General features: G+C 35.8%; 1 protein-coding gene across 1 annotated transcript in view; it reads left to right on the top strand.

Annotated features, from left to right (window-relative positions):
* grin3a (glutamate receptor, ionotropic, N-methyl-D-aspartate 3A) overlaps positions 1-8678 on the top strand; it is a 29583-nt gene extending 20905 nt beyond the window's left edge. Inside the window, exons 3-9 of the mRNA XM_073829999.1 lie at positions 635-1685; positions 1788-1933; positions 3842-3957; positions 4058-4209; positions 5833-5997; positions 6158-6228; positions 8296-8678. Of these exons, the coding sequence (XP_073686100.1) occupies positions 635-1685; positions 1788-1933; positions 3842-3957; positions 4058-4209; positions 5833-5997; positions 6158-6228; positions 8296-8632 (2038 nt within the window). The 3' untranslated portion in view covers positions 8633-8678. The remainder of the gene's footprint in view (positions 1-634; positions 1686-1787; positions 1934-3841; positions 3958-4057; positions 4210-5832; positions 5998-6157; positions 6229-8295) is intronic.
* Positions 8679-11126: the final 2448 nt, after the last annotated feature.

Here is an 11126-nt window from a genome sequence, read left to right on the forward strand (position 1 = left end):
TTTCTGTCATTTTGACTAAAATCATCTTAAAATGGCTTCCATTACTCATTGTTGCATTTGGTCTGGTGCTCAATGCCATCCTTAGCTGCATTTTCCCTTTGGTGTGCTTGGCCCTGTAATTGCTGCTTGCAGCTATATGCATCATTATAGATGTGGTGAGGACTTCCCTATTCTCAAAGAATGAACTCCCTGGACTCGACGGTTGTGCCAGTTCACTTTTTTTAAGATCAGTGCAAAAGACACTAAAAATACTTTTGGTCACACAAATAAGAGGAAACTGTTAAATATGTACTTTTATTTGTGCACACTTACAACAACAACAAAGCTTTGAGCTTTTTTAGAATAAAGTAGCATATATGTTTTTAAGATACTAAAAAAAAGCACAAATATCAGGGCATGTCAAAACTTCCTCAGGGCCCCAAAACACCCTCAGACCCCAGAGGGTTAATTTTTAACAAAGAATATACTTAATGGTTACAATTATCATCTGTGATGTGAACTGACCTTTAGATCAGAGAAATTGCATAATTTAAAAGTAAATCAGGTTCATGGTTTGACACTGTATTTGCCAGAATCAGATTGAATGAACACTGCATTAATTTAAATCATTTTCTAATTTTCTCCTATTTCTTAGATACTTGGCCAACACGTCTTTTGATGGCCTGACCGGCTACATCAATATTCAAGAGGAGTCGACCATCATCTCTGAAAGCCATCACTTTTTCTGGAATCTCCAGCATGACCCAATAGGCAAGCCCATGTGGACGCGCCTAGGCAGCTGGAAGCAAGGCAAAGTGGTAATGGATTACGGCGTTTGGCCTAATAAGAGACAATCTCAGCCAGGAGCGGATTGGCGGCATTCGTCGCGCCTACACTTGCGTGTCGTCACCCTGGTAGAGCATCCATTTGTCTTCACCCGAGATGTTGATGAAGAAGGCTTGTGCCCGGCTGGCCAGCTGTGCCTTGACCCCCTAACAAATGACACCGCCTTGTTGGAAAGTCTTTTTCAGGGCTTGCAAGGTGCCAACGACAGCGTCCCCATGGAGTTTAAAAAATGTTGTTATGGATATTGCATTGATCTTTTAGAGAAGCTGGCGGAGGACATGGGGTTTGATTTTGACCTCTATATCGTGGGAGATGGGAAATATGGAGCATACAAGAACGGTCGCTGGACAGGGCTAGTCGGGGACCTCATGAGTGGGGCGGCACATCTGGCTGTCACTTCGTTTAGCATCAACTCAGCACGCAGTCAAGTCATTGACTTCACCAGCCCGTTCTTCTCCACAAGTCTGGGAATCCTAGTCAGGACTAGGGATACTGCCGCACCCATCGGCGCCTTCATGTGGCCCCTGCATTGGAGTATGTGGCTGGGAATATTTGTGTCTTTACACGTGACAGCCGTGTTCTTGACCTTGTACGAATGGAAAAGCCCGTTCGGTATGACTCCGAGGGGAAGGAACAGAGACCGTGTCTTTTCTTTCTCCTCTGCGCTGAACGTTTGCTACGCAATCCTATTTGGCAGGACTGCCGCCATTAAGCCGCCAAAGTGTTGGACTGGTAGATTTCTCATGAACCTCTGGGCCATATTCTGTTTGTTTTGCCTGTCAACATACACGGCTAATCTCGCCGCTGTAATGGTTGGTGAGAAAACCTACGAGCAACTCTCAGGTATACACGATCCCAAGGTAAGAGTAACTTGCGTTTATCATTTTTAAATTATGACTGGCAGGCTAAGAGGTTTAAAAAACACTTCTTGGTTGATGAAAATGGTCCTCTTGCTTTTCAAGCTCCACCATCCATCACAAGGTTTCCGCTTCGGAACCGTTCGGGAGAGCAGCGCTGAGGACTATGTGAAAAAAAGCTTCCCAGAGATGCATGAATACATGAGACGATATAATGCCCCTACAACCCCTGATGGGATAGATCATCTTAAGTAAGTCGTAATCGTTATTGCAAAGTGGCATCGATCATTGAAGCTGCTCTAATTTACTGGATGCCCTCTACAATGTCCTTCTTAGTTGGCTTTCTTGCAGTTTCATACAAACACATGTGGATTCATTGTACAAGACTAGGAATGAATAGACTTGTTTGACTGTTGGACTGTTTTGAAAACACACATTGCTATTCATCGCATGACCTGGATGACTGCAAAGCACACATTTTACATGCAAAAGATATTTCTTCTTACTTACTGTATGATCTGACTCACATGCATTGCAGAAATGGTCTGACAATACATGTAAAACATATATTCCTACTTATTCCATGATCTACATTTTAAATATCAAGCAATCCACATGCCAACAACAAGAAAAAATCATATGTATGTGACCCTGGACCACAAAACCAGTCGTAAGTAGCACAGGTATATTTATAGCTTTAGCCAACAATACATTGTATGGGTCAAAATTATTGATTTTTCTTTTATGCCAAAAATCATTAACATAATAAGTAAAGATCAGGTTCCTTCAAAACATTTTGTAAATTTGAAGATAAAAACTTAATTTTTGATTAGTAATATGCACTGCTAAGAACTTCATTTGGACAACTTTAAAGGTGATTTTCTCAATATTTATATATTTTTTTGCACCATTCAGATTCCAGATTTTTAAATGGTTGTATCTCAGCCAAATATTGTCCTATCCTAGCAAACCATCAATGAAAAGCTTAATTATTATAAAAAAATTACACTTATAACTGGTTTTGTGGTCTAGGGTCATATTTTTTTAATGCATTTCGAAATGTCAGATATTTAAATATATTTACAGAAATATATTTACTAATTTATTTCCCATCTAAATATTTGTTGGTCTAAAATATATATATAAAAAAAATAAATTTTGCATTTACTCAATAGATTTTATTGCTTATTTTGTAATATGTTTTGTCATTTGAAGGCTTAAATGAAATATATATTTTTTAAAAATATTAGGTTTAGAAATGTTTATATGTATTGCCATATGGGAATCAAAACAGCACTGATATGCTGAGGAACAACAGTTCATGTTGGTGAAGCAAGCAGGTCATTTTCTGTTATGCAGTAGCTCTTGAACCCTTAAAAATAAAATAAGAAAGTAAACTTGAGCTGTAATGTACAATTTCTTGACAAGGTCAGGGAACTTAAACCAAAAGATTTGTGAGCTGAAGTTGTTGCTGTTGCGTAGTGATGGATGGACAGAATGGAAAACTAAGGACATAAAAAACAAGTACAACCTGTAAATATAAAATATAAAATAAAATACATAGATGCATAAAGAAATTGGGCTTTTTAATACTTACTTTTTACTTTTTAAAGACCCAAGTAAATAAGCTACTGCCAAGAGTCTCCAGATGTCACTTGAGTGTTCGACAGGCCACACTTAACTAAATTTAGAAGAGGTTTTCCTCCTTTCATATCCTCTGTTGCAACTCTGAAACTCGTCTTTTGAGTTTCCACAACCTTGGGGACATGATTTGATGCAGTCCTCAAATCAGACCACATACTCCAAAATATTGCCACAGTGTATAATTCCTCCAAGCAGGGCAGAATGAATAGATTTCAGGAGAAGTAGATGAAATGTGCAATATTTTTTTTCTAAGAAGGTTAGCCAGGTCTCTCCTTTTAAATCAATCCAGCACGTGTTTTTGCAAGATAACATACTTTTTGAATTGCATAGGATAAACAAGGATGTAGCTGCCAATGGTAAATTGGGTTTATGAACTTTCTGTGTTCCCTTCTGCAAGTGTGTAGATATCAAAACATCAAAACCAGTTTTAAAACTTCATGTTTGTTACTACAAAATGTCTGAATGCAGCAAATATGTGTCATTATGTAACAGCAAAGTGTTTGATGCTATTTCAGGGATGATCCCCAAAAGCTGGATGCATTTATAATGGACAAAGCTCTTTTAGACTATGAAGTGTCTATTGATGCAGACTGCAAGATGCTGACAGTGGGAAAGCCTTTTGCGATTGAAGGCCAGTAAATGCTTCTCACATGTTATTGTTTCTGAGTTATGGAGTCAATGTAAGGACTGTGCACATACTGATAGAAAATTCATTTCCTATCCGTCCACAGGCTACGGTATTGGGTTAAAACAGAACTCTCCTCTGACCTCAAATATCTCTGAGCTTGTCAGTCAGTACAAATCTGATGGATTTATGGACATGCTGCATGATAAGTGGTATAAGGTGGTGCCCTGCGGTAAAAGAAGCTTTGCAGTCACAGAGGTGAGTCTGATAACTCAAAATCAGAAATGTTATCATTTTGATGATGTTCACTCAACAAAGTGGGTAAAGAGCTCTCAAAAAGATAGATCTATCTATCTATCTATCTATCTATCTATCTATCTATCTATCTATCTATCTATCTATCTATCTATCTATCTATCTATCTATCTATCTATCTATCTATCTATCTATCTATCTATCTATCTATCTATCTATGGAATCTGCAAAATGTTAATTATTTGAACAAAAAGGGATCATACAAAATGCATGTTATTGTTTATTTAGTACTGACCTGAATAAGATATTTCACATAAAAGACATTTACATACAGTCCACAAGAGAAAATAATATTGGAATTTATAAAAAAATAAATAAAAAATAACCCCTTTCAAAAGTTTGCATCCCCTTGATTCTTAATACTGTGTTGTTGCCTGAATGATCCACAGCTGTTTTTTTTTTTTTGTTTTTTGTTTTTTGTTTTTGTTTTTTTTTCAGCTCCCGCAAATTCTTTGGTTTTCCAACATTTTTGTGTATTTGAACCCTTTCCAACAATGACTGTATGATTTTGAGATCCATCTTTTCACACTGAGGACAACTGAGGGACTCATATGCAACTATTACAGAAGGTTCAAACACTCACTGATTCTCCAGAAGGAAAAACATGCATTAAGAGCCAAAGTGAAAACGTTTTGAATTTTAAGATCAGGGTAAACAAATGTAACTTATTTTGTCTTCTGGGAAACATGTAAGTATCTTCTGTAGCATCTGTACCACTACTAAATGAAAAATAAGATGATATTTAGGCACAATAAGAAAAATGTACACATCTTCATTCTTTTCAAAAGTTTTCACCCCCGACTTATTGCATTGTGTTTCCTTCTGGAGCATCAGGGAGTGTTTGAACCTTCTGTAATAGTTGCATATGAGTCCCTCAGTTGTCCTCAGTGTGAAAAGATGGATCTTCAGACCATACAGTCATTGTTGGAAGGGTTCAAATACACAAAAATGCTGCCAAACCATTGGAAAGTATTATGGGACCTGAAGGTTTTTTTTTTAAGAACAGCAGACAGTTTTTTTATTTGTTTATTTGACAGTTGTATTATTTTCTCTTGTGGACTATAAGTAAACATTTTGTATGTGAAACATCTTATTCAGGTCAGTACAAATAAACAACAGCATGCATTGTGTATGAACCCTCTTATTTTGGTAAAACAATGAACATTTTGCAGAATCTAAAAGGGGATGTAAACTTTTGACCTCAACAGTATCTATAGTGAAAATAATAAAAATAGTTCAAAAGTTTACAGGATTTTTCAGTGTTTTTAAGACAATAATGTCTTACTTTTAATATATAATAAAAGTCAATAATGTCTTTTAATATAGCAGTAGTCAACATTTAAATTGTATATTGGATATTTGTATATTGGACTTGGAATACAGCGCACAAGTCATACTTCTGTTTTGTTTATCATTAAAAAAGTCTACTTCTATAGACGTCGTATTGTGTGTCTTACAGAATAAGCTAAGCAACCTGGAGTTTTGTGTGACTAAATACTGACAAAATTTTATTCGTAACTGAACTATTCCTCTTTTCTAACCTTGACTTTCTTTTGTCATCCTCAGACGTTACAGATGGGGATAAAGCACTTCTCAGGGTTATTTGTCATGCTATGCATTGGAGTGGCCCTGTCTCTCCTCACCACTCTGGGTGAACACATCGTCCATCGCTGGCTGATACCCAGAATGCAGGAGTCGTCGCAGCTTAAGTACTGGCTCCACACCAGTCAAGTAAGTTCATTTGCATAATTCCACGCTGGTTTTATTAAACATAATTACATGTCATCTTGGTGACACATCGTAGCGTTAAAGCGATGCTTTTCTCATTACTCACCTTTGTAATTCTCAACAGTACTTTTCTTTAATAACACTTAATTTAATTGTTTTTCAGAGACTGCATCGAGCACTTAACCCGACTTTCAAAGAAGACAAATTACAGACTGTGGCGAAACCGGAGAAAAGGTAAACTGCTTTCATAACGAAAGAATTTTAAATAATGCCTAGCATTCAAACAACATTGAATTGAAGTGTTAAACTGCCATTCTCAGGAAAACTGCTGTTGCAAAGTATTATACAAAATTAAATCTAAATGGTTTGATCTTTCTGACATCATATGAATCAAACAGAATAAAGTTTCTCTTACAAGCTTTACCAGTATGTCACTGTTTACACCTGCATTTATATTAAGTTATTTAATATTCTTTACTTATAACAGTTTTTCTTTAAAATATTGAACACTTCTAATAAATTATTAGTAATAGTTAATAGCAAAGACACCTTTAAAACAATATTTGACTTGACATTTTTAAATTCTATCATCATTTACTGTATTTACTCTCATGCCACTCCAAGCAATCAGCGTTATTTAAGGATTATTTATATACTATTACAAAATGTATTCATATTTTGAAATCCCTTTTATTTTTCTATATTCTGTTTTAGATTTTATTTTAATTTTAGAAATTATTCCTATATGTTATTCTATTTAGTTTTTTTTTTTTTTTCAGTTTTTGTTTGAATAATTTATGAACTTCAACTTGGGCAACTTTTTTAAAGTATTTAATCTAATATTTATATTTATATTTGATCACAGCTATATATATATATATATATATTAGCACACAAATACATTTTTTTAAGAATGAACTGCAGTTTTCAAGCTTCAGAAATTACATAAAGCTCCAAAAAACTTGCACGACTTTTGAAGTCATTATTTGTTGATTTTTGTCAGACCAGTTCTGTGAAACAGATCGGGCAGTTCTTTAAAAGATTTGACATACAAGAACACTTAATTCACAATTGCTGGATTGGCAAGGAAAGCTAGGTTAGATGTGAAGATTTTCAGGGATCTATGACTCACCCAAAGCTATAATTTGACAGAACACTTGATATATAACGCACAAGTAAAAATAGATCAGTTTTGTGCATATGCATGGAACAGACCAGTCTTTTCATCACAGGAACAACTATACCTTTATGCTGATTATTTGACCAAAATAAGAGGGATCATACAAAATGCATGTTATTGTTTATTTAGTACTGACCTGAATAACATATATCACATAAAAGATGCTTACATATAGTCCACAAGTGAAAATAATAGTTGAATTTATAAAGTTTACATCCCCTTGATTCTTAATACTGTGTTCTTACCTGAATGATCCACAGCTGTGATTTTCAGCATTTTTGTGTATTTGAACCCTTTCCAGCAATGACTGTATGATTTTGAGATCCATCTTTTCATACTGAGAACAACTGAGGGACTCATATGCAACTATTACAGAAGGATCAAACACTCACTGATGCTCCAGAAGGAAAGACCATTCATTAAGAGGTGGGGGTGAAAACTTTTTGAATTTAAAGATCAGGGTAAATTTAACTTATTTTGTCTTCTGGGAAACATGTAACTATCTTCTGTAGCCTCGGAAGGGCGGTACTAAATGAAAATAATATGATATTTAGGCAAAATAGGAAAAATGCACACATCTCCATTCTGTTCAAAAGTTTTCACCCCCAGCTCTTAATGCGTGGGTTTTCCTTCTGGAGCATCAGTGAGTGTTTGAACCTTCTGTAATAGTTGCATTTGAGTCCCTCAGTTGTCCTCAGTGTGAAAAGATGCATCTCAAAATCATACAGTCATTGTTGGAAAGGGTTCAAATACACAAAAATTCTGTAAAGGATTTTTCTGAAGAACAGCAGGCAGTTTAACTGTTCAGGACAAACAAGGGACTCATGAACAACTATCACTAAACTAAAAAAAACACAGCTGTGAATCATTCAGGTAACAACACAGTATTAAGAATCAAGTGTATGTAAACTTCTGAACAGGGTTTTTTTAAAAATTCAACTATTATTTTCTCTTGTGGACTATATGTAGCATGTGAAATATCGTATTCAGGTCAGGGGTAAATAAACAATAACATGCATTTTAGTAAAATAATGAACATTTTGCAGATTCTGAAAGGGGGTTGTAAACTTTTGACCTCAACTGTGTTCTGATATTGTGATTTCATTCTTGTCCCGATTAAGCTGCAATGTTGGAAACAACCAACCAATGCCGTGGAACTCTTTGGGAACCTCCAACTGCGACAGACGAAAACTGTCTAATCAAGAGGGACAACAAAACGACCTGGAATGTTCACACTGTAAAGAGCTGCTGTCTCCAAAGGACAAGAGACAGCTTCCGTTACAGGCCACATCGAACGGAAGAACCGACTTGCTGGGCCTTTCCCAGAACCCCATAGTACAGGAATTGACAGACCTGGAAACACAAATCCAGCTTATCAAAAAGCAACTACAGCTTGCCATGAAGAAGAAAAAAGAGCTGGAACAGTATCAGAAGACAAAGACTTCAACCGAGTCCTAGACCTGTGGGAGATTTAGCTGGAGTTTTATGGGTTACCTTGTTCAAAGGCTTGGACCTACCGGTTGATTATTTCAATTGCGGCTCCTAAGGGAAGCAAGACTTTCTGTGCACATTCTCTGAAGTCCTTTTTTATTTAGATTTTTTTTTTGCAGTTTGATTCCTCATTGAATTGAACTTAAAAAAAAGGACAGAAGAGAAGAAATGAAGTCGAGTCAAAATTGGATACAAGCGGTGTGTATTTCTGTATTCCCAGAAGTTAAATTCTGAGGATACCTTGTTTTTATGCAGCGACGTGAAAAAGACGGTGCTTAGCTGCCTAAAGGGAAGACATTTATGTGTCAAAATGACATTTATTTAAGGTGTCAAACTGTGATGTATGATAGCGTCCCCTGCATATTGATACACAGAGCTGAGAACATTTTTTAAGAAGAAAGCCGTGCCGTTGTCTCTGGAGTTGTAACGAGAAAGTGTTAACCTTGAACACATGCTGTTAACCTTGAATTGCTATGTTTCTATGAATTAAAATGGCTTTGAGATATATTTCTGTGAGATTAAGTTCTTTCAGATTTTCCCAAATTAGTTTTAGGTGTCTGTTTGCAATATAATGAACTTTAAGAGTTTTGATTAAAAGATGAGATCAGGGGCCTCATTTATAAAACTTTCTTACGCACTGATTTGATCTTAGAGTGTTCGTACGATCAAATCCACGTCAAAGTACAGATTTATAAAAACCGTCTTTGACGTGGAAAAGTACTTATCTCCACGTCAGATTCCAGCTTGGCGTACGACCGTTTCCTTGTGGTAATGCCTGGTATTGCAGATAGTTCAGCCTCACTATAATTTGATTTCTTGCGCTCCTTTTTACTTGCCATTGTCACAGAGTTTTTGCTTTAGGAATGAGCTCATTTTATATGTTAATTAATTAAGCAAGGGCGTTTCGACGGCGGAACATTCAGCTGCACACAATTCCACGATCATTCGTGATTTATAACCGAATGACTGGCGTACGCATGGATTTCGTGGTACGTTCGTTTTCTCTGAATCGCTCTTACGTTCAAATCAGAAAAGTTCTTAGATAAAATCAAGGATGGTTTCTACGCAAGTCTTTATAAATGAGGCCCCTGGTGAGATGATGATAAAACAAATGGCTCCGGTTTACAATTCTGACTCTGAATAACATTCGCAATCCCATAATTTCTTTTATTAATATTTATAAACAATCAGCAAAACTGTGTTTCAAATTTATATTTAGTTTCTTAGGGTTAGTTCATAAAGTTTTCCAAAAGAGGTACATTTTTTGTAAAAAATCCTTTTCCGTTCTAATTTTCATTCTCTGTGAAAAACAGAAAAAGAGAAAGGGGCTTTACCACTTGTGAAAACAGAAGTAGACACCCACTGCTGTGATTGGCTAACTTCACACTGTATCAACACCCTCCTTTATAGCATGTTGTGTGTGTTTTTTCCATAATCGAGATGGCAAGCACTGTGATAGAGACATATGTGACATATTGTAATGGGTTGTTGGTGTGGGGAGCATGGGAAAACACAAAGGAGACACAAAAGTCGAAACAAAATATTTAATAAATCAAAACAAGGAGAACACAACCTCTAGAAACAATGTTTAGACAAAGAAACAAAGGAAAGGTGGGGCTATAAATACTCAACAAACGAGGAACTAATGAGAACAAACAAGAACCAGGTGCAAGGATTAATCGATTAACTTAACGAGGAATGTAAACAGACCATATAAGGAAACAGGAACTAAGGTGGGGGGAAAACATGGTACATAGATGTGACACATAGCCTATATGCAGTACTGGGTAGTGACCGATTGCATGTAATCTGGATTATGTAATCAGATTCCAAAAATTAAATACTTGTAATTAGATTATATTACATTTTAAAATACTCAGACTACAGTTACTTGTTATGGATTACATGATTACATTATTACTCAAACAACAGCAATAAATGTATTGATTCTTTAGAATTTTTGTCTAAATGTTCCTTTCTAAAATTCTAAAATGGTCGGCCGCTCATATAGTGGTGGCTATAATTGCACAGAAAATCGATAGTCACATAACGTCTGACCACTGAATTTACAAAAATATAATTCTAAGAATAGTTTTTTTTTTCAACATTTCAAAATTGCATCAACTACTGATTATTAATTTTTACTTGAATTATAACTCGGTTGTTATAATTGTTAGAACGTTTTCGCAAGACGCGAAATATGTAGCGCCATGTGATATATTTGATGTGAAATGTCCACTGAGTGGCGCAAAAGGAGTGTTTTTTTTTCCCCAGGAACAGATGAACATACATATGGCACGTTTTATGTGACGTTGGTTTTGTACATGTCACCGCAGTTCGTTGAGTGGCACTATATTTCTGTCGCAAAAAGTCAGTGACTTCTCTCATTAAACAGCATTTTTCAGTGTAAACTCAAGAAAATAGTTCAATCCAAAAGTATTGTTTAGTGTAAAACATGATG

This window comes from Garra rufa, chromosome 23 (genome assembly GCF_049309525.1).
Source record: "Garra rufa chromosome 23, GarRuf1.0, whole genome shotgun sequence".
In the NCBI taxonomy this organism is placed as follows: Eukaryota; Metazoa; Chordata; class Actinopteri; order Cypriniformes; family Cyprinidae; genus Garra; species Garra rufa.